The following is a 26,957-nucleotide window of genomic DNA, read 5'->3' as shown; positions in this document are numbered from 1 at the left end:
ATGTAGATATCCTGTGGTTGTACAATTTACACACACATTAAGATAATAAAACTTGCTTTGTTTGTTGATCACACTTAACTGATTAACAGCACTGTAAAACACAATGATGTTAATGGTTTTTCTGTTTACCCTGAGTAAATACTGTCTCAGCCTAACATGTAAAGAGAATTAAATCCTCACATTGAACCTCTTCATGAGAAAGAACGTAGCCCAGTTTTCTGAATGCACATACTCTTGTGTGCATGATTTCTGTGTTGGTCATTACTTCGGGAGTCAGTAGCTCCTTGTGCCTTTTGCTGCACAAGTTATGCATCACGGCTGCATAAAACTGTATTGGAGGATTTTTTGGTATGTTATGCAACCAAATGTGCAGCCAAAGACAGCGCAAAATGATTACATTTTACATATGTTAACATATGTAAACCATCCCCCTGGCAGAGTCAAAAAAGTAATAATTTTAACAAATGTCCTGAATTCCACTTATTAATGGTTAAACATATTACTTTGTGCTATTTTTCGCACATCCTTTTAAAAAACTTTTTTAAAGACTTGGCTGTTGTTGTGTCCTGTGCAGTTAAGTCTTGCGATCTACAAAACACATTTTTGACAGTAAAACAGCATTTCAATATGGTTTTAACCCTTTCATGCACAAATTATGAGAACCTTAATCAAAATTTTTTCATGAGTCTTTTTATTCCTCTTTAGGCATGAAAAAAACAATGCAATTGAAAATTTTCTTCTGAAAAAAAAAAAAAAAAAAAAAAAAAAAAAAAAAAAAAAAAACATACAAAAAAAAAAAAAAAAAAAAAAAAAAAAAAATCTTATGAACCTATTTTTCATGAAGTTGCAAAAATGTCCACTCAGCTGGACACCACACGTTTAATTTTTGACACGCAAAAACATGTATTTACTGATAAATTGTGTGAAAACTATGAAGAGAGCTTGTGATTCTGGGGGTTTATGCTCAGGAGAGATCTACATAATGTTACCTATTCATGTCAGAAAAGATATGTAGTATCTTAAAACTTTAATAAAGATATGTGCAAAAAAACAAACAAACAAACAAACAAACAAACAAACAAACAAACAAACAAAAAACCCAACAACAAAAAGAACAACAAAATCCATGAATATACAAGAGAACAGCTGTAGAAGAGCTGTCCACTGGAGTGACCACTGTGCATGAAAGGGTTAATTGCATTTGCACAATGCAAAATGTGGATAATTTTGTTTCTCAAGTTGTAAATAGCTTACCATCCACTTCAGAAAAAAAAAATTGAGGAGTGGGGATCGTATAAGATGGTAAAAGAAATTAGGGAAATCTTTTTATCTTGAATATAAGAATTATACAACCTGTACAAAAATTTGCTCAGCTAAATTTAATATTGATAAATGATTAATATAAGACAATAATAATTCTTGTAAATCCATAAACATTGGCAGAACAGGCATAAATGTGTAATAAAACCTTCACGGCCCACCTTAAAATGTGTCGTCACCGCAGGCTCCGCCCACTGTGAGGTGAACGGAAGTTGATGGAAACAGGCAGGCCAGACCGACTGTGACAGCAAAAATACGACTACTGCCGACAGCCAAGTCTCAACAAACCGTCGGTTCTGGTGAATGGTGTTGGATTTTACAGTCCGAATGCTTAAGAAGTAGAAGCCCCGTCAACATGGGACACATTTTCTTTTCTTTCCCGGTGGCAGTGAAACTACGGCTGCCTGTTTTGGCGTCTCTTCTTGTCTTTCTTGTTGTCTTCCCCGGAGACAGCAGGCAGCACCGGACACGAAGCGTCAGCCCCTCAGCGGCGGAAACAGCAGAAACTTACAGCAAATATTATAATTATGTGGCCCTCACCGGGCTCCTGGAATCTTTAGCTCAGAAATATCCTCATATAGCGAACCTGTCGAGCATAGGTCAGTCTGTGGAGGGCAGGGAGCTGTGGGTGATGCGGATCACCAAGGACCCAAACATGGACACACCAGGGAAACCCAAATTCAAGTACGTGGGAAACATGCACGGCGACGAAACCGTGTCCAGACAGGTGTTAGTGTATCTTATCGAGTACCTGCTGAGTAAGTATGGGGAGGAACCGCGGATCAGTGAGCTGGTGAACACCACGGACATCTACATCATGCCCAGTATGAACCCTGATGGTTTTGAGAAAGCCAGAGAAGGGGACTGCAGTGGGGACTACGGGGGTCGAAATAATGCCAGAGATAAAGACCTCAACAGGAGCTTCCCTGACCAGTATGATGGGACAAGTGTCAAACAAGCGGATGTTCCTGAAGTTACAGCTGTGATTACATGGATCCAGGAGAAAAAGTGAGTCAGTTGTCTGAACCTGTGTCTGAGGTGTTGTTGCCAGGAGAATAAACTAAAGTAAACGTCATTGATCCCAAAACCTTCCTAGTCAATGAGTATCTCACATTAGACAATATGAAATTAACATTTCTGACAATGAACAACCCAAGTCCTTCCTTGTCCTGTAAATATAAAGATATTTGGTTAATATACGACCCAGAACTTAACAACTGTTACTGCACTGCTGCAGACACTTTAGACATTCCCTCAGGCACATTTATGTGATCAGTAGTTCTCAGTACACAACACTTTACACACATGACAGTATTCACAATTTAACACAAAATGAGCAAGGCACATTTAATACAATGTAGTCCATGCAGCATTTTTGCAGAGTTAAATAATTTCATTTGCTTAAAGCAGAAAAACTCAGCAACTTTAATACTTTTTGAAAATAGTTCATCTTATTTCTCATGAAGCTGTTTTTGACAATGAACAGCTCAGTTCTCTCCACTCTGCTTTAATCCTCCAGGGGGTAAACTGCATGACTCAAACGAAAGTCAGCAAAAAATGTTGTAGTGAGAAACCATGCGACATGGTCTGGGAGACTGAAAGTCTTTGTGAAAAGAATTCAGACCTGTGTTTCGTTAAATTATCAGCGTGCTAAATCAACCTCTTTAGCTCCAGGGAATATCCCTTTTTAAGAAGCTTGATACTGCAATATTTATTTCTAGGAAAAGCTACAGTGAAATTCTGTCGTCAAAAAGCCTTTGCAAGGAAAGATGACATTCAAGTTTGTGTCACACATCCTGGTTAAATACCAGGAAGAATTAGAACTTTAAACTGTGAACACATCTATAAAATTTAGAGTGACTGTTGTGAGAAAATCCCTCTTTTCCTCACAAACAGTATGATGAATGATTGCAGGGTCTTTGAATGCACTTACAGGTATCTGTACATATTATTTTGAGACATTCAGTCCTATCTTGTTGTTGAGCTGTGCCACCTTACTGTACTGTTGTTGCTGTCTCTGTAGATTTGTGCTGTCAGCGAACCTCCATGGTGGCACTGTGGTTGCCAGTTACCCTTTCGATGACTCGGCCTCCCATCAGCGACAGGGTCACTACAGCCAGTCAGCGGATGACAGTCTGTTTCGCGCCTTAGCCTTAGTGTATTCCCGCAACCACCCTGTGATGAAGACTGGTGAGCCCAACTGTCCTGATACGCCTGATGAAACCTTCAAAGATGGCATCACGAATGGGGCTCACTGGTATGACGTGCCTGGTAAGACAATCCTTTTCTTTTACTTGTAAACATCTCATCATGCTGCAGATGATTTTCATTTTTTTCCAAAACACAAGCCCCTGTCATCTCTCTGGTTATTAATCCTTAATTTAATCACTGGTTTAGTGACTTTGATGTTTTATAACCTATGGAGTTTAATGTTCAGCTCTTGATTGTTGAGGTGAAGGTCAAAAGAGTCTCAGTGGAACATGTCACAGGGTGTGTGTTATGGAAATTAGCTTCTTCAAATAAATGTGTTTAAACCCAGTGTTTTTTTTTAGTGTTTTTTCATTAAATTACATTTCAAAGTTCTCTATTTACTCAGGTTTTGGCATTGAGATGTGTGTTGCTGTTTGCTTTCTCCGTATCTGAAAAACAAAAATATGTCTCTGCATTTCTGGGCTTGTACAAGCTGCAACCTCTTTCAGGCATTTATGAATTCATTTTCTTTGCATGTGGTGTTGCGCTGCGCTTTTAATTGCAAGTTGTTGTTGTTTTTTTTTTTTTTTTATCACACATCATAACTCAGTCTTTTATTGTACATAGTACTTTCATTTATATTCCAGAAAGCACATTGGAAGTGTTTTGCTTACAAAAAGCTGCTTACAGGCAAATTCCAATCTCTAATAGCAAAGTTCATTGTTCCTTGTTACTTAACATTTAGAATTTGAGCATTTAGACTTGTACAGTTTTTTTTTACTTCAAAATTTTGGTCTGGTCTATGTTTGTGTTGTTTGTCCTGCGAAGCCCATATTTACTCCAAGTATCAGCACAGTAGACGGGTCTACTGTTGCAGTGAGATCATGTGACAGCTCTGTGTGGGCATATTAAAGCATACAGACAGAGTCCTCTGACTCTTTGTACTGCGTCTGTTACCTAAATAAGTTCTTCTACCCGATATAGCTACTGCTTCACAGTTTGTTTCATTAGTAGCTGCTTTAAAAACATAGCTATTTTGTATGCTTTAGATAGAAACCTGATCAGTGTACTCTCTATGTTTGTTGCTTTGTCTGGGGGGGTTGGGAGTTGCAAGGTTTTAAGTTACTGCTTCATTTCTGCTGAGATGGTTTGTGTTGTACTAAATTTCAGGTGGGATAGTGTGTCAGTGATGAACACTGACGAGTGTTTTTTTTTGGTCAAATTAGTGATTTAAAGTAGCCTCCAGATACTTACTCTTACTTATTATGTATTGTGTAGCTTGCATCTTTTTCAGTCTTACTTACAGCAGTGTATGATTTTCATCACAATTTTTTTTTTCCAATTTGTAAAACTTGAGTGATAGTGTAATTATCACTAATCCATTAGTATTTCTCTGCTCACGCTCCTGAATCACTTCCCTCACGGTGAACAACTTTGAAGATGACTCCAACATAAACACAATCTGCTTGTTTACATAACAAACCGAAACATTATTTGGACCTTTTCGGAAATTTTGTCTTGAAGTGCATTGTGAGAATGGTGACCAAGCGAAAGTGGTTTCTCACAGATTCAGCAAGAAAACAAGCCAGATTGCTACAACATAAAATTATACAGTCCACCAGGGTTGTTTTAAAGAATCAGGATAGTCGGTGGATGGAGGTAAAGGCAACATTTGGGGTCAGCACTCACGAAGAGACAGTGAAATTGCTGCTGTGTGGAATTCCTATTCCAACAGTGCACTTTGCGACAAAATTTCCAAAAAGGCCAGAGAGACGTTTTGGTTTGTTATGTAAACAAGTGGACTGTGTTCATGATGGAGTCATCTTCGAAGTTGTTCGCTGTGAGGGAAGTGATTCAGATGCGTAAGCACGGAAAGACTAATGGATTAGTGATAATTAGGCTATCACTCAGATTTAGAAATTTAAAAAAAAAAAATGATGAAAGTCATATGCTGCTTAAGTAATGAATTCAGGTACTTCAGGTGCAAGTGTTCTAATGGAAAGATGCTCAGTCCTAAAAATAAACTGGCTTTTTTTTCATTCAGTGGTACACTATCATTTTAGCACCATTTAGAACTGAAGAAGTCAATAGTTACCTAAGTCCTGAGTCACACATTTAAATGACTATAAGAGTTTGCTTGTACTTATCTGTGCAAATATGATATACGCACAGGAACAAACGTGTATCTTAAACATTTCTGTTATTAAAGCTCTCTGCAGGATTATCTCAAGATGAACGTAAACAGGAAGACGTGCAAAAGCTGAATAGAAAATGTCCATATCTGTTTCACATGTCTCAGTGGACGAAACTTCACCGATAAAACCTGGCTAATGGCAGATGATGGAAATAGCCCTGACATTGTGTGACATAATGAGTGGCCCAGGCAAAGCGCCAGGACCAGAAGTCAGGAACAGGAGGGTTTTTATATGTGACCGTCAGAGCTTGAAATAACGATGATATGTTTTTGTGACTCTTAATCTTTTGACACATTCCAGCCCCGTAGGTCGGTCTTTAATTTGAGCTGCACTTGTTGTCTGGCTGCTGTGTGAAATATCTAGGAGGTTTTAATTTTAAGCCTCTTTTTCTTCCAGATATTTTTTCTGATGATGCACATACAGTATTGTTGTATTGCACTGGGTAGATAAAGCATACATCACTGCCTTTAGACCTACAAATGATGTAAGAGAACAAGGTCCAAAACATTTTACTGTATGAAAATCACACTTTAGTGATGATTATCAGAGAGCTGTGGAAGTACTTAAAGTGCTGACGGTTGACTGTCAAAGGACAATAAAACTTTTTTTTTTTTTTTTTTTACATTTCTTGAAACATACTTCATGAACAATTTAAATATCTGACTGATAACAGAAGAACACTTTTCCCTAACTATTTCCTAAAGGTTTAAGTCATTTGATGTTATCAGTGTCTGTGCGCCCTGTACACAATGCTCTGACTTTGGCTTCCTGGTGCAGTCGGTGGTTTCCTTCTGTTTCAGGGTGTGTCACTGGATCCGGTGCATAGACAGGATATTTAAGGTTTGGGCTGCCGCCCTCTGTCTGTCTACTTGTTTGCCATGCTCTGACGGCATCAAGCGATTTGCTATCAAGACAATACAGTTTAAAGTGTACATAGCTTTATATACTGTCACTATGGAGAGTAAATGTTTTTATTGCTTGTCATTAGAAAGATACTTGTTTGGTTTAGTTGACATAGCAGCCTGCTGTGTCTGCTGCCACCAGGGGGATTAAAATCCCTAATGAATCACTCTTGATACATCTTTACACACCACTCATATACAAGGTACACTCAAAGGGCACGGTCCCTGTAGTTTTGTCATAATGGTTGTAATTTACCGGGATACTGTTGATGCATTATGCAGGATATCTCCTCTTTTTCTGGCATTTATGTCTGTGCCATGTCAATATTATGTGATCACACAGTGTGAAATTGAAAGATAGTTCAAAGTTGGCGGTAGTTAAACTAATAAATTCAACTGAACGCTGGCTGTAATGCATCAAATTGCATCAGCTTCACTTCTTCTGAGGTGACCATTTCCTGTTTTTAGTGAATGACCAGGCAGCCACTCACCCTCGCCAAGTTTAAGACAACTGAGCAACCTAATGAGCACTGAGCTGCATGACTCAGAATGACTCAGAAAAACACATGTTTTCGCTGTGTATTTAATTTTTCTTATGTTCAGAGCCAAGCTTTGTGTACCACATCAGAACTTGCAGCTTTGCTCTGTAGTTTGTAAGCAGTGCATTGTCATTGTCTCAACAATGCTAAGTCATTTAGTAAAATAAGTCTCATATTCGACTCAAATAACATCATTAAATTGTCAGGGATCACCATTGTCTGATTGTAGTTAAGTAATGCAGTACTCTGTTAACACAGCTTGTGTGTGGTTTTTTTTTTGGCACATAGAAATGCATTTGTTTCAGAGCTGATCCTGATTATTTGTAATCATGGTGACAAATAACAAATATTTAAAACTATTATATTGCATTAAAAATTAAAACTCAAAACTTTGTTGATGTGACTTCAAGCTGATCATAAAATCAAATGAAGAATTCGTAATTTGATTTTTCAACAGTATTTATATATATATTTATAGTTTTATATTGAAATGGAAAAATAATACACAAGTTAGTAAATAAATATTCTTTTCTGTTTTCAGTGTTAGGCTTAACTCATGATGTGACATAACACATATTATATATCAGATAAAAAAAAATATGGACGGTTATGTAAATACTGGATCTGATAATCCGTCATGACTGATTACATGTCTATTCTCAGTCATGTAGTCACACTTTGTGCTAGCTCTTCTTCATTGGGCTGATCTGAGGCATTCATTAAGTTATTTTTACATGTTTGCTGTCTGATCCCTTTGAGTCTTTCGTTTGCAAAGTGGCAAATGGTGGCTGCTTTATGGGTTTTTGTGGTCACACAGCAGGCCGTCATGACAACCCTAAATCCAGAGAGCCTCTGGCTGCCTGCCTGCTGTCGTTCCAGGGAGATGGCCTGCTCTCCTGTGTGTCCTTCTGTTTGCCTAACTGGAGGGATGGTTTGGCTGGCAGACTGCAGATGTTGCCTGGCTTGTTTCCACATTAAACACCATCTTTAAATTGTGGCATTTAAGGCTGCATTTGTGCACAGGCTGAACTCTTTTTCCAGACAGAGCTTCTTTCTCTATTGATCAGTTCCTGGCCTAACACCAGTAGAGGCCAGAATTTAGAGAAGCTGTTTTACATAGACTGGATTTAGACAGATCTTTAATTTTTATATTTATATATTTCCACTTTTAAAAAGGAAATTAAATATTGTGTCCCTTTTCTGACATGTTTGCTTTTTGAAATTTCTGATATGTTTTCCAGGAGGGATGCAGGACTACAATTACCTCTATGGAAACTGTCTGGAAGTTACCATGGAGCTGAGCTGCTGCAAGTATCCTCTGGCCACTGAGCTCCATAAGGAATGGGATCTGAACAGAGAGTCTCTGTTAGCCTACATGGAACAGGTACAGCTTATTAATAACTAAAGAGCAATGGTGCTTTTTTGATACACTTTTTGTTTATTTTTTTATTAATTCTTTGATCAAAACCAGTAATTTCATTAGGAATGATCTTACTTTTATTGTGCCTTTAATATATCTTGGCTCAAGGTCACTTAGATGTTCTTGTTCTAATTCTGCCTCCAGGTTCATATTGGTGTTCGTGGTTACGTGAAAGAAGCTGTCAAAGGTACTGCCCTAGCCAATGCCAGCATTGTGGTGGAGGGCATCCGCCACAACCTGGCCACAGGGAATCATGGGGATTATTACCGTCTCCTGCTCCCAGGAACATACAACATCACAGCTGTGGCACCAGGGTGAGCAGCACCAACTGTTAACTGTACAACAGCAACAAGTAGAAGGACACCTCCACTGATGCCATTCCTAGCATTGTTAAGGGCAGTGAGAAGAAGTTTCCAGAATCTTTTTCTGGGTCTACTCCCAGATCTAGCCTTTGGCACATTCTCTATCCTTCCACCAGTTTTCATCAAAATCATTGCAGTAGTTTTTGAACAATTTCTGCAAACAAACAAGAAGACTTAGGCAAAAAAATAACCTTCTTGGCTGAGGTAATAAGGTGGTTTGTAAGACAGTTATTTAAAACATTGCTGATAAGTCACTGTAACTTTATTTTTCTGCCTCATCTTTCTCTAAAACTGATTTAAATATTCTCAAATTTTAAAAAATACAACAGTATATTTTTTTCAATTAGAAAAATTTGTTCTGGGTTTCTTCCTTTTCATTACCTGTTGATTTTTGCTACACAGTGAGCAAAGTAAAGGTTCTCAGAGCTTTTCAATACAAGTTTCTATTTTTCTCTTAGATTCAGCTAGAAGTCCTGTCCTACACTATTCCCCTTTCACATACTGTTTGTTTCCAAGTGAAAACCACAGTGTTTCTCAAGTTCTGTGTTCCATGGTAGAAACTGGTCATTTCTGATGACTTATTATTTAATTCTAATACCTCTGAGTGATTTCGAACTCCTCAAGCTGTGTTTTCTTGTGCACAGGTACATACCAATGACAGTCAACAGTGTGCAGGTCTCAGAAGGCAAGGCTGCAGAACTTAACTTTACTTTGGCGCCTGCAGTCAGCGAGCCTTCTGGTAGCATCACTGTGACTACTTCCTCCACACCATCGACCAATGATACAAACATGTCTTCCCCTACAATCAGTTCCTTTAACCCCAGCCAAACTCGAGGGGTTCCTTCTGAAGGAAAGCAGGAAACACCCCCTGTGTTTCCACCTGAACATCAGCCCATTCAGCCTCAGGAATTTCGACACCACAGCTATGCGGACATGGAACTTTTTTTACGCAAGTACAACAGCGAGTTCCCCTCGATTGCACATCTTTACTCTGTTGGCCGCTCCGTCAACCAGCGTGAACTGTATGTGATGGTTATCTCAGATAACCCCAAAGTTCATGAGCATGGTATGTTCCTTTAGGCTTCTTATTGAAGTCACTAAGAGACACTTTGTGCAAATTTAATCCAGACAATGACTTCACACCATTGATTTATATTGTGCCTTCCAGTCTACCTAACTCTGCTTTTCTCTGACTATTTCCGTGTTAGGTGAACCAGAGTTTAAATATGTGGCCAACATGCATGGTAATGAGGTGGTGGGCCGTGAGTTAATGCTTAACCTCATTGAGTACCTGTGCCGTAACTATGGCACCGACCCAGAGGTCACCCAGTTGGTCAACAGCACCCGCATTCACATCATGCCGTCTATGAATCCTGATGGCTATGAAGTAGCCACTGAGGGTGAGAGAAAAGACACACTGACACAGCTTCTGAATTATAATGTTCTTAATCCAAAAACAGCTAATGAACATCTGAAAGGCTGAGATAGTCGAGGCTTGGGATATGAAATGTTTTTTTGTAAAGGTGCTACTGGTATTAAGCAAATTGCTTTCATTTTGCTTTAGTTTAAGCTTATAGGGCTTATGAATTAATTTGATAGTAATTAATATTTAGATGCTTTCTGTGTGTAATTGCTATGAAATTTATAACACTTGATCCAATATGTCCTCGATCTCTAGAGTTTATGTTATTGCCATCATGTAGCCTATCTGTCCAAAAGAACTTGTTATGTATTTCAGGGCCTCATGAAACACTTTTTTCTGATAAAGCTGTCAGTGTGTAACAGGAAGTGCAGAGTGGCTGAGCAGAAGACACCTGACATCTTGAAACAAGAAGTAACAGGCTGTGGTTAGACATTTTTCAAACAGATGTGTCATCATTCAGGGTTTTTCCTGCATAGAATACTGTGCCCACCTCCATTAAATTCTCTGCCACCTTAAAACTCTGATGGGGTTTTCAAGAAAAAGACTACTTGCTGATAAGCCCTGGTTTTCTATCATTTGTAACTACAGTTGCTGTATTATAGGGGTGTAAGGTGCCAAAGAGTTATCATAGTGAACCTTTTCTCTTTAAGACCTTTGTTGCTGCCTAATGTCTGTCTAAAATTTAGGTATGAAGATAAGTTAATGAGCAAACCTGTGACAGTAATGTTGATATATATTCCCTGGTTTCGATTACTTGAAGTGTTAGTAACAGTAAATCAAGGAAACCTACTGTTTTAACACTATTAAATTCTACAATTATTAAAAAAAAAATATGTATGTATATTTTTTCTCAGCCAGTTGAAGATGAGTACATATGATCAAGATGATGCTATCTCTGCCTAATATAGAGACAGGAAAAAACCCTGATCATTTGTATTTTTACAGGTGATGTGAAGGGCTACAAAGGTCGCAACAACAGCAACAATTTTGACTTGAACCGCAACTTTCCAGACCAATTTGTCACAATCACAGAGCCCAGACAGCCTGAGACGATAGCTGTGATGAACTGGCTGAAGAGCACTCCCTTTGTCCTGTCTGCAAACCTCCATGGAGGTACAATCTTATTTTAAGCTTTTAGTACCAAAACTATTTTGTGTGTGTGTGTGTGTGTGTGTGTGCGTGTGTGTGTGTGTGTGTGTGTAAGCTTCCTAGAATGTATCAAGATTTTCAGGTCATTGAAGGAGCTGGTTGTTGAATTCAGTAAGTGTGTGAACAGTAAGAGATATTCATAATAATAAACTGGGGTGTTTTTCTTGGCTCTGAAATTCAGGATCCTTGGTGGTGAACTATCCGTATGATGATGACAGAGAAGGAATAACTCGGTACAGCCAGTCACCAGATGACAAAGTCTTTCAGCAGTTGTCGAGAGCATACTCACAGGTAACAGGACACTGCTGCTACTGGATCCATGTCAGGCAGGGATGATGTCAGCTCACACCTTCATTTCACAATAGAAAACTGAATGTTAGACAGACAGTAAAGAAGAAAACAGACTTGTGTGAAAACAGAGAGATGAGGTTTGAAAACCTGACTACAAAAGTCCTCATTGTTTCTTTCTAACTTGTGTGTCTGGTTTTTGTGTGTGTGCAGAAGAATACGTTGATGTACAATGGGCACCCTTGTGAGGACCTGTACAGAAATGAATTTTTTAAAGATGGCATCACCAATGGGGCTAACTGGTACAATGTTCCTGGTACGTCCACATCTCTTCTTCACTGTTTGCTTTGTTTTCTGTTAGTATACAACAAATGTATTAATTCATACTTGGAGAAATACTTTTAAATGCTTGTTAATGAATTTGCAACATTACCACATTTCCACCAGCGGTAACCAAGGCCTTTATTTCAGGCAGACTTATATTAGAGACAGGCTTTTATTAATCATGTCTTATATAATAGGTGATATTTTACTCTAAAGCCCTGCTTGGATAGAACTCCTGCGTGCACTGCATTAGAATACAAAGTCAACACATTCTGTAACTCTGTCATGTTTAAGCTGTCTAGTGTTTCAGTAAATAGAAACCCTTCATTTTTAAAATTTGAAACATTTTCCTTGACTTGCCAGGCACCTGAAACTATAGTAACACAGTAAGGCAGAAGAAGAAAGTGTTATAAATAGATTGATTATATCTTTAAAACAAATGAAAGTAAAACATTTGAAAAGCACAATTCCATAATCAACAAGTGTACTACATGATAGGCATAAGGATTTTTTTTTTTGTTTTGTTTTTTCTTTCTCTTTTCTCTAGCCTATATTTGGAGGCTGATTTTTGGTAGTTGATCATGCTCCTGGCTATTATTGGATATCCATTTTTTATGTGAGGCAGTATACTTTCTACATTTTTTTTTTTTTTTTTATGTAAGGTACAAAAATACATCACAAAAAGAGCACACTGGAGGTAACCGTAGACTTGACACATGACACTGTGGCACATTTAACTGGTTAAGAACTTACTTAAGTTTCTCAGGCAGACTAATCACAGGTTGAAAGATCCTCTGAAAGAGACGGTCCTTAAGCATAAATGTCTCTAGATGTTGAACATTATATGATTGATTCCGCCATATGTCAAACATTGAATGCTTCTCAGATTTCCAAAACTGTAATGCTGCAAAACAATGTACAACAGGATGGTCCTATGAACGCTTTACATGAAGAGGTGAAGTATAGTACATAGTATAAATACTGTTCAGCATCAAGTGAACAGCTGTGGATATTACCATACAGATTTTCCATATTTCAGCTGAGATAACTGTCTATATGTCTTCCTGGATATTCTCCTAAATCACAATGGAATATGAACATGACACCACACCTGTTAAATATGAATCAAATGTCAAAAGACTATCTAAAGCAGCATGATGAGTTTTCTGCTCAAACAGTGGACGCTGCATGTTATGCTGGTATCTGATATTTCTGCGGTAGCTAATCAAAGAAGCTAGGTGATTATACATCTATCTACATGATGTTTAATGGAATAGTTTGACATTTTGGAGAATATGTGTATTCTTTTTAGTATTAAGAGTCAAAGAAAAAGAGGAAAACCACCCTCTCACATGTCTGTATGATAAATTAAAATTACCTGCAGAAGGTAAGGAACTTAAGTAGCACAAGAAGTGGAATCACAGTCAGAACAGGTACCTGGGCTCTGTCCAAAGGTGGTAAACTAGTGTCTTTGAATGCTATGGTTAATTTCAGTTGTTTTGTGTAACAAAAACCCAGTGAAATGTTAATGTGGGTCACTCACATGCATGGGACAACATGAAGTCTATTTTTTCATTGTGAGGTTACCAAGTAACCAACACAGAATTTGGAAAAATCCTCTTTAAAGTCAAGAAATACCACCAATATCACAAGACCAATATATCCCTCTATCCAAGTGTTAGACAGTCGGATAGAGGGATTTATATATAGAGAGAGACTTTAAAAACCTAGACTCTAATGTGACTTATGCCTTAGTATTAGGGATGTAATGATATGAAAATTTCATATCACGATTATTGTGACCAAAATTATCACGGTTATCATTATTATCGCGGTATTGTTGAAATTGTGCTCAAAATGTTCAAAAAGTACTTACACGCTCACTGAAATAATTTCACGAAGTTGTATTTTGAAAATAAATAAATAAAAAATAATAGGCACAATGTACTTTCTGTTGGCAGAAACATTCAAATATTAACATGTAAACATCAAACATACAAATGTGCATTAAACATGTCACCTGACAGAGAGAGAGAGCGATAGATAGAAAGTGGGAGAGAGAGACAGCTACCCAGAACGTCAGCCAATGAAAGTGCAGCGTGACAAAACGGCAGCCAATAAGAGTGCAGCGTCTCAGAACGTCAGCCAATGAGAGCGCAACGTCACAGAACGGCAGCCAGTGAGAGCGCAGCGTCACAGAACGTCAGCCAATGGGAGCAGAGCGTCACAGAACGTCAGCCAATGGGAGCGCAGCGTCACACAACGTCAACCAATGGGAGCGCAGCGTCACAAAACGGCAGCTAATGAGAGCGAAGCATCACAGAACATCAGCCAATGAGAGCGAACCGTCACAAAACGGCAGCCAATGAGAGCGTAGCGTCACAGAACGTCAGCCAGTGAGAGTGAACCGTCAGAGAACGGCAGCCAATGACAGCGCAGAGTCACAGAACATCAGCCAATGACAGCGCAGTGTCACGTAACGTCAGCCAATGACAGCACACTGTCACAGAACGGCAGCCAATGAGAGCGCAGTGTCACAGAACGTCAGCCAATGAGAGCGAACCGTCACAGAATGGCAGCCAATGAGAGCGCAGCGTCACAGAACATCAGCCAATGACAGCGCAGCGTCACATAACGTCAGCCAATGACAGCACACCGTCACGGAACGGCAGCCAATGAGAGCACAGGGTCACAGAACGGCAGCAAATGAGAGCGAACCGTCAAAAAACGTCAGCCAATGAGAGTGCAGCGTCACAGAACATCAGCCAATGAGAGCGCAGCGTCACAGAACGTCAGCCAATGAGAGCGCAGCGTCACGGAACGTCAGCCAATGAGAGTGCAGCGTCACGGAACGTCAGCCAATGAGAGTGCAGCATCACAGAACGGCAGCCAATGAGAGCGCAGTGTCACAGAAATTCAGCCAGTGACATGAACCCTGTGATCACCTGAGCGGCGACATCAAAGCATGTTATAATTCTTTTTATAGGGCTCCGCGTCTCTCTCTCTCTCTCTCTCTCTCTCTCTCTTTCTTTTTTTCTTTCTTTCTTTCTTTCTTTCTTTCTTTCTTTCTCTCTTTCTTTCTTTCTTTCTTTCTCTTTCTCTCTCTCTCTCTCTGTGCTCAGACCGGGTCTGTGCAGGACCATGCTATCCCTGAATCTCTGCAGTGCTCTCCATGCAGGTGCCTTCAGCCATGTTTTCAGAGGCCAAACATTGCAAACTGGCATGCGCCTGGAATGCTGCTGCTTCTCTAGGAAATGAGCAGTACTGTGAGTTTTCAAAGCGCAGTAATCAAACACGGTTATTATGATAATTGCAATTTAAACGGTAATACTAACCGTCGGGAATTTTACCGCGATTTATTGTTATACCGGTAATCGTTACATCCCTACTTAGTATTGGATGTAGTTCCAAAAATATATGGTGACAGAGAGACAGGTTTGGTTTTTATGTTCAAGGGAAATGAATTTCAAGCCACTTGGTGTAAAATTATTAAAATCTGTTTTGTGATATGATTCCAAAAGTGATTTTGTTCAGCTTCAGCCACACAAGTAAAACATGTTCGACTTGGACTTAAATGAGTGCTTGTACTCCAGGTGGAATGCAGGACTGGAACTATTTGAACACCAACTGTTTTGAGGTGACCATCGAGCTGGGCTGTATAAAGTTCCCCTGGGCTAAAGACCTGCCAACATACTGGGAACAGAACCGTGAAGCTTTACTACAGTTTATACACCAGGTGAAAAAAAAAAATCCCACTGTTTTGCTATTATTTCTCTTCGCTTGGCTTATTTTGACATGTTATCATGTATATGTGGCACATGTCTGCGCAGGTTCATACGGGAGTGAAGGGAACTGTCTCCGACATTAGTGATGGCACAGGCATTCCCAATGCCACCATTAGTGTGCAGGGGATAGACCACAGCATCACCACAGCCCATACTGGTGACTACTGGAGACTGTTGACCCCTGGAACGTACTCTATCACAGCCTCCGCTCACGGGTAAGATTTCAGTATTAGTAGGAATTGTAGCATATTTTCATTTCCTAAACTTTATGCAGATATTTTATATGCACATTTATGAACACCTCTTGTACAGTTTGTCCATTCTAGAACAGGAGGACAGGCTTGTTTACCACTTTTGGAGGTGTCACAAGCTGCAGTACAACATGCAAATTAGATTCCTTTTCCAAATGTGCTGAATACACATCCGAAGAATCCTCATAAAACCATAATAACAATAATGTCATATCCCACATATCTTAACTGGAAAATGCTCCGCTCAGAAGAAGGCCTAATTCACAGAATATTAACATTATAATAGTGAAATATTGGTTTGATGTGTAAAATTACTCATGCATATAATATGATTCTCATCTTGCTCCATTCCTTGTCCAGATATAAACCTTTGAGGACTTATGCTACAGTTTCAAAAGACGGAGTGGAGGTGGTGGACTTCAGATTGACTCGACTACATACAGATTCTAATGGACAGTCTCCCAAAGGCCCTCAGCCCACACAGAACCCATCTGAGAGGGAGTTTCAGAGTCTAATCAAGGACCTCTCTTTAGGCCAGGGTTTGGACCAGCTGGTCAGGAGCACAGCCACAGAGAACAGGTTCCGCTACCGTAGCTACAAAGAGCTGTCGGAGTTCGTCAGAGGCCTCACCCTCAACTTCCCCAAATTTACATCTTTACGCAGGTAGGCAGGCTTTACATTTTTCATATCACAGTAAATGAATGTACCATAATCGTGGCCTCATGTATCTTGTCCTGTGTAAACTATAACAAACATAACCTTTCTTGCTCCTTTGCAGTCAATGAGTGATTGGTTTTTAAAATAGTTTTTCCACAGATTTTGAATGTGCTTGTTGTAACTGGTTGAATGTGACATTTTCTCCACCTTACTGAAAAATTGGATGACAGAAAATACTTGCCTATAAGCTACTGTGTTCTCTTTTTTCCTCAGTCTGGGCCAAACTGTAGAATTTCGGACTATATGGGCTCTAGAAATCTCCAACAAACCAGGAGAGGCTGAACCATCTGAGCCTAAGATCCGCTTTGTGGCAGGAATCCATGGTAATGCCCCAGTGGGTATTGAGCTGCTTCTGGAGTTTGCTGCCTTCCTGTGTATCAACTACGGCAAGAATGCAGCCATCACTAGGGTGAGTGGTAGGACACAGTGTTTACCTTGGCTCTAAGTAATATTTATTTATCGGTGTGTTCAGCAGGCAGCAATTTCTGCTTTCTAAATTGTGTTCACAGCAGTACTAAAACACTCCCAGTAAATATACGGTTTGCATATATAATGTTTCATCTACACCTGCCTTCCCTAGCTGATCAATGAAACTCGGATTGTCATTGTGCCATCTATCAACCCCGACGGACGAGAACAGGCCATTGAGAAGCAGTGCACTTCCACTCAGGGCCGGACCAACACTCACGGCAAAGACCTAGATACAGATTTCTTTGGTGAGTTGTGTACAGTTGTGAGAAATAATGCTGTGAATGGAGCAACACGGTGGTGCAGTGGCTTCCTCCCACCATCCAAAGACATGCACTAGAAGGTTAATCTAAATTGCACATTGGTGTGAGAGTGATCGGTTGTTTGTCTCTGTATGTCAGCCCTGTGATGAACTAGTGACTCGTCCAGGGTGTACCCCACCTTTTGTCTTTTATTTATTTATCTAGACAGGGACAATGCACAATATACATTAACCTTAAACAGGACAGATGTAGTATGCCAGGTTGTAGCACTAGTACTAATTTCCACCTGTAGTCCCTGGGCAGGCTAATTTTATCATTTAAAAAGCACTGCACTTGCCGCATGCTGTTGATCTGGTAGTTCGAGATGTTTTTCCAGAACTCTAAGAGATAAACCTTTTTAGAGATAAACCTTCACCCATAGGTAGCTGGAAAAGGCTCCAGCACCCCCTTGACCCTCTCAAGGATAAAGCGGTTCAGAAGATGAGTAAATGAATGAAAGCTGTGAATGCTGACATCTGTATTTCAATGGTCATTAATGTGACATGACTGTAAATCGTGCCCACGTTTATGCTTTTTCTCTTGTTCAATCAAGGCAATGCATCACAGCGTGTGGTAGAGGCCCAACCGGAGACCAGGGCAATGATGGACTTGATTCAAGACAAAAGCTACACACTATCTGTAGCCCTTGATGGAGGCTCCCTTGTTGCTACCTACCCTTATGACAAGCCCGTCCAGTCTGGTAATGCAATGCAAAAAAAACCCCCAAGAACTTCTAGCTTATCTCAACAACATATTTACTCATATGCAAAAACATAATTTTATCAAATTTCAAGTTGCAAAAGACTTCTACCTCTAATGTACATTACTTTAAAAGTTGCCTTTTTTCGTCTAGTTGAAAATGAGGGCACTCTGAAGTACCTGGCTACTGTTTATGCCAACAACCATCCTAAGATGCACCTCGGAGATACTGGTTGTTCAAATAATGGGCAGAGTATGTAACTTAACAACTACAGTATTATACCATTTTTTATCAAGTCATTACTTAGATGGTGGTTACTAATAAACATGTTTCTGTCTCAGTGGGTAACATCCCAGATGGTGTTATGAGGGCAGCTGAGAGGCAAAGTCACATGGGGAGCATGAAGGTATGTCTTTTAATCACAGTTTCTCTGATAATATTTAGCTTAATTTAAATGAAGAGAATCTAAAGGTTACTTCAAAAGCATCTGCCACACAAACCAGAATCAGTATGTTAAAGCAGAACCACAAATGGGCTTCTGTCCAGTCGTGTCTCGTGTCATCATGACTCTCCTCCTTCTCCCAGGACTTCAGTATGGACTTTGGCCACTGTCCAGAAATCACAGTGTACACTGGCTGCTGTTTGTTCCCTCCGGCTGAGCAGCTGGCTACACTGTGGGCAGAGAACAAGAAGGCCCTCCTCAGCATGTTGGTGGAGGTATGCTGCACTGATTTTTATCAAGGAGCTTGGAGCGCACATTCTGTAGTTTAGATCTACATTTAGATTTCAGACAGCTGTATAGCCTCCACAACATGCAAGTCTTAACTTTTGCTCTTTTTCTGCTCCATGTAGGTCCACAAAGGGGTGCGGGGCGTGGTGAGGGACAAGAGTGGAAAGCCTATTGTGGGTGCCATCATTGTACTGAATGGTGGGGTGAGGGTGTTCACTAGAGAGGGGGGATACTTCCATGCACTGCTGGCTCCTGGCAACCACAACATTGAAGCTGTTGCTGACGGCTACCAACAACAACGACAAGAGGTACACAATTATTAACACAGAGTATGATGCAGACTAGGAATACATTCAGTTCTCAGTTCTAAGACTGAGCAAGTCATTAAAGTAGCTTGATTACATTTGGTTAGCTGACAAATGTTTTCACTAGTAATTCTAACTCAAATTCCCTGACTCTACTTGTAGAGCAAGTTAATGGTGCAATATAGCTAAATACTACAACATATTATGAACTAACCTAAATTGGGCAGCTTCTGTCCAAAAACTTACTTATTTAGAAACTTACATACTGACATATTTTATCAATTTCAAAAAAGACAGCCACAAAGTAAATCCTCAAGAACAAGATTAAAGTTACTACTAGATACTAAATTCATATTTCACATCTTAAAATACAGGATGAAGTTTAGTCCAACACAATTACATTTAATCCAGGTTCAGAGTAAAAGCTAATGTTAGATTTCAGTGTAATTTTCTTAAGCTTATGGTTGACTAAACCATGATTCAATTGTTTTTTTTAAGAAAGAATTGTTGGTAAAAACCTATCTAAATAAAGTGGTATTTGGATTTACTATAATCACTTCACTGTTGTTAAAGGTTAACAATCTTTGCTCTGTTGGCATCCCCTTTTGGTGATAAATGGTAACAGAATCCGAATCTGTCAGCTGACAGTTGGAACCTGTGGCCGCGCCCCCATGAATCCCACAAAGTTAGATTTTATCTGAGGTGGTATGTCTACTCTGTAAGCACTAAAAGTGTGTGTGTGTGTTTTTCTATTTTGATATAGTAGTGTTTTCAACAAAATTAGATATTGTACATGGATGTGGTTGGTGTTTATGGTGACCCATTATCATTATATCAAGGTGATGACCTGACTGCTGTCTTTAGCTACTGTAGGGCAGCACGTCTGTCTTTTTCTTTCTCAGTTAATGTTACATTCAAGATTAATTTTTGTTAAAGTAGGCTACAACAACATTTTGAAGTAATAGAATCCTAGAATGATGCCATCTTCAGCTATGGTCACTGTTTGACCCAATCTGTATTAATGTAACGGAAAAAATGTGAAGTGTGTAGCAAAACCTTTGTTTCTGTTTATTATCCTTAGTCTACCAGACCTTCCTCTGACTCATAAAATTGCCAGCTGAGTCAACTGTAAACTAAGTATTCGTTTTCAGCCGTTATCTTTAAGGTCCAGTAAAGGCTATGTGTCCAGGCCTTATGTTGACACAGGTCAGTGGTTGCTATGGTGATGGCACACACGTCACCACTGTTCACAGATGGAGATTTTCTAGCGGGAATGTCACCACAGACATGCGGATCATAATGTAGGTACAAGGATTTTCAGATGATATTATCAGTGTGTCATAGGCTCAGTCATCATAGTGTTAACTCAGCTAATGAGGAACAACACAACAGGCATCTATTTAAATAAAAACCTTATACATAGTTACTAGAATTGATACAAGAATTAATGCTAATTTTCCAGATTTATGGGGACACAAGCACAGATTCCCAAATTTAATAAGAAATACAACAGAGAAGGGGTTACTGTATCCATTTATTGCACCTTTATTGCAAAATGTCAACCATCTGACATTAATTTGTGCAGGAAACATATCTGGCGAATACATTACAAGTTAAGAAGAAACAAAAACATCAAGAATCAGGCATACTGAAAAAAACATAGCAGGAACATACTCATGAAGAATACTGCAGTTTAGTGTCACTGTCAATGTCTATAAAAGGTGTAGCGCGCAGCACACAGAATCTCTCCAACATCTCCACTTTTCCATCTGGCTTCTCTGAAATTTGAAATGTGGGGTAGGCGAGCTCTCTAAACAGATGTTCTTTAATGGTACGTCCCAGCTCCAGACTGTAAGGTGCGAGCTTTCCATCAGAAGTGAAGAGAAGGGGATCTACTACAGAGTGATATGTGTGCTGATACTCTGGTACTGTAAAGCCGTGGATCATCAGCGGTTCTGTGTGAACTGTCATTAATCCACTCGAGTTGCTCTTCTCCTCAGATATGAGAATTTTGTCACCGTTAGACAAATCTAGGTCTGGAAGAACGGCAGCGTTTCTTATATATCTGTCATCCACAGGCCTCTGGGAGTCTGCTTCGCTTCCAATATCCAAATCATAGTTTGGGGCCAACATATGATTCCTCTCTTTAGATGTTTCCCCATATTTTCTAGGGCATCGAATAGTCTGTCTTAGGCCATAAGGACGCATGTCATATCTCTGCAAATTAAAGTGACATCATGTTCAGTGACTTGAAGTTATGTGTTTATAATTTTTGCTCTCATAAAGGTGATGAAACATAAGGATAAAGTAAAAAGTGCACTTACTCTGGATGCATCGACACAGCATAACCAAGTCAAGTTTGAAAACAGATGGTGTGAATTGGGTGTTTTCCTGGATTTGAGTCTGGTTTTCCCATCTTAAACTCTGAGGAAATAACTGAAACTCTCAAGCCACTTTACTAAGGAGAAAACTCAAATACTTACTGAAAACTGAGCAATTTTTGATGTTTAAGTTTTGTTTTTCTAAAGCCAGCGCTGCAATTGTATTTTAAGGCCACAAGACAATCTGTGTTGCAGTTTAATAAGCAGTCACACCTGCAAATGAGACCTGCTAATTGGGTCATTAGTCACCTATAGGAGGCAGCTGATTTGGACTGGTCAGTTTGTGAGGGTTATTGAAATGTTTGTTATTTTCCAGGTGGTGGTTTCTTCCTATGAGGCTGCTAGCAACATCATCATTGAGTTTGACATGGACAACAGCATATTTGGGTTGCCCAGGGAGTTTGTGGTGGCTAGTGCAGGTAAGCCCTTCTACTTAAGGGGCCTTGAGGTACTGGTACAAAGGTCACACATACTGTGAACTGTATGTATCAGAAAACAGTAAAATCTACTGGGTTTCTACTGTTTGGAAAAAAGTATAAAATTAGATAATTAAGTTACTGTAACTTTAGAATGTAAGTACAGAAATAAATAGGTGTTACCAGATTATTGCCCCAGCTCTGTCTTGTGAAACGCAAAATGCAGAAGTGGAATTTAACTGATCATACAAGCAGAGCACTTTTCATGTTGCAAGTGCAATATTGTCAAAAGCAACGTAGAGAGAAAGTGAGTGCACTGTCTGATGTAGAGCTGCCTCTCATCCTTGGATGTTATCCAGGATTTGGTGTTATTTGCAGCTACTATTTTTTTGGCAGGTATGACATGTATAACAGTAACAGTATACATAGTCAGAGTATAACATACAGTATATGTTAACAGTGTGATTTTCAAAGAATAAACACTGGCTATGGGCCCTCAGATGATAAATCTCCAAAGAAGTCTGGAGAAATGTTTATTTTTTTAGGATTAAATATGTGCAGGAGCCCCTGATTTAACCTGTAGTTTCATGTTAATGTTGCACAGTGAAGCGTCTGCTGCCATGAGTTTTAGATCCTATTATGCAATACATGCCATGGTCAAAATTCAACACAATGCGGCCACAGTCTGAGTACATGTATGAATGCAGACATTTTCAGTTGTCTTCTTCCTCCTACAGCGGCCTCCATGACTGCATTGGTGGTGACAGCGTGCATCATCTGGTGTGTGTGTGCAGCAAAGTCTAACCGACAGAAAGATGGCTTCCACCGTTTGCGGCAACACAGAGATGATTATGACGATGAGATTCGGCTCACGTCAATGGGCTCCAAGAAGTCGCTGCTTGCCCATGAGTTTCAGGACGACAGTGAAAGTGATGAGGAGACACTCTACGCCAACAAAATCTGAGAGCCTTGCTGCCTCATAGGCAATCGGCTCAGTATTTTATTTTGATCTCCCACTTAAATTGAAACCCTGTTAACAAGGAACAAGTTGATGCTTGTGCTGAATCTGTCTGTGGTGCATATTACAGTGGGAGAGACACATTTTCTCTAATACCATCAAGTTCTGAGTGCTCACTCCTGTTCCCTCAGTAATGGTACCACTAAAACAATATGTCAAAAAAAGAATCTTCTTCTTTTTGGACTGAAAAGCTCCATATCAGGGGTGAAGGAGAGAAACTGGAAGGGATAAGGAAATGTCAAGTGAAAAAGGAGAATTTCAGTCCACTGTGGCCCTCATCCGTCCCACGTTTTTTGGTTTCCAAGCCATGCCAAGAGCGCCGTTTAGACCACTTTACCTGTCCTGCCTGGCTTAAAGGTTAAGCCGATAAGTCCAAATAAACTCTTGTTTCGGGGAAGTGTAATGAACCCTGGATGAAAGTGCTTAATCTCACAATCTCCCCTACTCATACAGTCTGTCATCACCATGCAATTTGATTTTTTTAATACTGCTTTGAGCTTGGTAATTATAAAGGTAATGTTTCTTTATCCACAACTGCATTACCAGGCTGAAATGTCCACACCTTTGGGAGACTGAATCCAATACTGTGCCTTGGCTTTTGTAAGGTTACAGTCCAGTGAGGGCTGTAGAATGTGAAAGAAAGCAGCAAAATCATGAAAAGATAACTCTCGTCTGTGTCGGAGTGTGATCCATTCTAAACTCAGGTGGTAGGGCAGAGGGAAAAAAAAGTCACCTGTTGAATGATAGTTTCAATGGTGGACTGTTTCTGCACGGAGTTCAGTGATTCTGCTTTTTTCCAGTGAGTCAACGCTGTGGCCAAAATCATTATGGCAGTGACCGTCTGAAAAGCTTTTCAGCATCAGGGATCCAGGATGAATAAAACCATACTCCGAGAGTGCTTATTTATACATGGAAGTATATTGCACTCCAGGAAAAGCAAGGATCTTCGCAAATCATTGGCCAAGAAAACAATAAATCTCAGACTTAATCATATAAGAACAAGATTTTCACTTTTGTTAAATGTATAGGTTTATTGCTGTGGGATCTTTTCAGTTTTTACATGGCAAGCTGCTCGTAACTATCATGCATGTCACAACATCTGCTCAGTTTTTCAAGAATATGTGCACTATCAATGTCTTGTACTCCATCACTGCAAGGAATATCAATTCTCTTTTGTTCTATGACTTAACAGTACAAAGTTTGCTGCTGTTTTGCCCGTCCATCAAAGATTAATGATTACAAATGATTTTAAGACCCAGTTATACCAAATGAACGTGCAATAAAGGTGACATTTTCCAAACTAATAGTTGAACAAAGACGCTATAATTCATGATCTAATCTCTGACAGTCCAAGAGATCAAATTGGCCTTTGAGGAGCACGTTAGGCGCTTTCACTCAGTGCATTTAAAGAACAGTATAAGTTGGTGTTTTGTCTGAATTTGCAAATGAACTATGCTGTGGTAAATGGTATAAATTGATAAACTGGAAACTGAAAAATGGAGCAGAAAATGTCTTTATCTCCTCATAGTATATCATCTGGCCTCTCAAATCCAATACCTTAAATTAATTCATTTAGAAAATATCAGCTATATTCTGTTGAAATGGAAGGTTTAAAACTTGATGCTGTATTTTCTATGAAGCAGAACTGTCCATGTGTGCAGTTACTGTGCTGGATCATTAAGGTATCAGGTGGCTCATAAATAAGGAATGCCATGCATGTGTTCAATCACATACAGTAGTTTTTAAGGAATGCACACCTGTTCACCGGGATATAGGATCACATAAGAATCTGCCTTGATTTTCAGACATAATGAGATGAAGTTCCTTCCTTTTAACAAATGCAGCTGTCATCTGTGAGTTTCAACCTGATTTCTGTGTAGAAAGTCAGTTTTGTATATTATTGTTTCTTTCTTATATTGTGTCTATGTGTGTATGGACTGAAAGTTGAGTGTGTGTTCGGGTCACACAATGTTGGTGTGAAGATTTTATATGAACTGGAATCAGGTGTAAATAATGTTTGCTGGGTGTGAGAAATAATCGTGGTTCATGTTTATCATGAATATGAACACATTTTTTAAAAACCTCTGTGGGATCATGACATGCTAAAATGCACAAGAACTCATGAAACACAATAAAAACATCTTACAACATTTGTGTTGCATTGTACTGTTTTGCACAGCAATTACATTTGGATATGATTGTCCAGCCATGAAAGAGGAAAAACGGAAGGCACCATTTTTACATGTTAGCATTAAAACTCCTCACATAGTGATAATGTATTAAATATATGAGGCAACAATAGCTGAATACCTGAAACAAGGAAGTGCCTTTTGTTTTCTTGCCAATAAATTATCTGAATATGCCTACTTCTTCCACCACTGAGTTTATAGACCCACCAGGACATGAAGTGCAAGTGGGTTTGTGATATTTAACCCTTTCATGCATAGTGGTCACTCCAGTGGACAGTTATTCTACAGCTGTTCTCTTGTATATTCATGGGTTTTGTTGTTTTAATTCCATATCAGTCAACACAGTGGACACTTATGCACCATCCCATAATAATACACTGACATTCATACCATTACTGTAACTTTGCTGTTCTTGACAAACCTGATCTGCACTAACGTGTTTGAGTGTAAATCAATTGCTAATAAAAATTGGGAATATGATAAAATGTGCGAAAATATCTGATTAGCCGCATTAAAAATGTTTTGGTTTTATAGTTTTCACACAGTTTATCACTTTCTGATATTTGCATTCTTTGCTTCAAAAATTAAACACATGGTGTCCAGCGGAATGGACATTGTTGGAACTCCACGAAAAATTATGAGGGTAGATTTGTTTTTTTATTGCTTTAACCAAACAAAAAAAAAAAAAAATTCAATTAAAAAATAAATTCACTTCGAGAAATAAAACCTTACTCAATCAAAGAAAAAAATTGTTCAAATGCAATGTTTTTGGATCTTAAATACTTTTCGCATTCGTCTTATTTTGTTACTTTGTTACTTTTAATTATATTTCTGATTATTTTATTGAATATTTTACCAGTTAAATCAGCCAAACTTGCTTTATTTGACTTTGTTTTCAAGTAGTGGAATACATTTACTATGCTACAAGTACAAACCAAAAACAAATATTTTCAATCAAAAAATAAAAAATAAAAAAAATCACTTCACTCAAAAAAAACAAAAAAAAAAAAAACAAACAACAACTTTTCAATCAAAGAAAAAAGTGTTCAAATGCAATTTTTTGGATCTTAAATATTTTTTTCCTGCATTCAACACTTTTTTTCTTTGATTGAAAAGGTTTTTTTTATTGCAAATTTTTTTTTGATTGAAAATATTTTTGTTTTTATGGTTAGAGCAATAAAGAAACAAATCTACCTTCATAAAAAAAAGGTTAAAAAAAAAAAAAAAAATTCAATTGCACTGTTTTTTCATGCCTAAACAAGAATAAGAACACTCAGGTTAAATGAAGTGAAAAGCTAAACAAGCAGTTGTGGTCAGATGGTGAAGATGCTCATGGTGATGAAGCCATTTGGCAGAAACTGGTCTCTATCACCATTAATAAATAAAAAAATGTTAAACAAACAAACAAACAAACAAACAAACAAAAAACCTTTTTCCTTTTTCCCTTCTGAAGAAAGGGAATCATGATGATTTTAGATTTATTGTAATTTTCTCTGTTGTAGTGCCTTCATGTTGTCTCTAGATGGCGGTGTTGTAACTGGATGCTCAAAGTTGACGCTTTACGCACAGACACGTCATACATA

At 38.9% G+C, this 26,957-nt stretch overlaps 1 protein-coding gene across 1 annotated transcript; it reads left to right on the top strand.

Moving 5' to 3' along the window:
* Positions 1-1,534: 1,534 nt before the first annotated feature.
* cpda (carboxypeptidase D, a) lies at positions 1,535-25,335 on the top strand. The gene is made up of 21 exons (XM_030151922.1): positions 1,535-2,328; positions 3,344-3,591; positions 8,388-8,530; positions 8,711-8,880; positions 9,573-9,994; positions 10,137-10,328; positions 11,297-11,464; positions 11,682-11,791; positions 12,002-12,104; positions 15,706-15,848; positions 15,943-16,112; positions 16,509-16,811; positions 17,079-17,274; positions 17,446-17,581; positions 18,189-18,335; positions 18,489-18,587; positions 18,677-18,741; positions 18,921-19,052; positions 19,188-19,373; positions 22,068-22,170; positions 22,905-25,335. The coding sequence occupies exons 1-21, from the start codon at positions 1,676-1,678 to the stop codon at positions 23,129-23,131; spliced, it is 4,116 nt and encodes a 1,371-aa protein (XP_030007782.1). The 5' UTR covers positions 1,535-1,675; the 3' UTR covers positions 23,132-25,335.
* Positions 25,336-26,957: the final 1,622 nt, after the last annotated feature.

The sequence above is a fragment of the Sphaeramia orbicularis genome, chromosome 13, assembly GCF_902148855.1.
Source record: "Sphaeramia orbicularis chromosome 13, fSphaOr1.1, whole genome shotgun sequence".
NCBI lineage: Eukaryota > Metazoa > Chordata > Actinopteri > Kurtiformes > Apogonidae > Sphaeramia > Sphaeramia orbicularis.
This window is presented reverse-complemented; position numbering and strand designations above follow the sequence as displayed.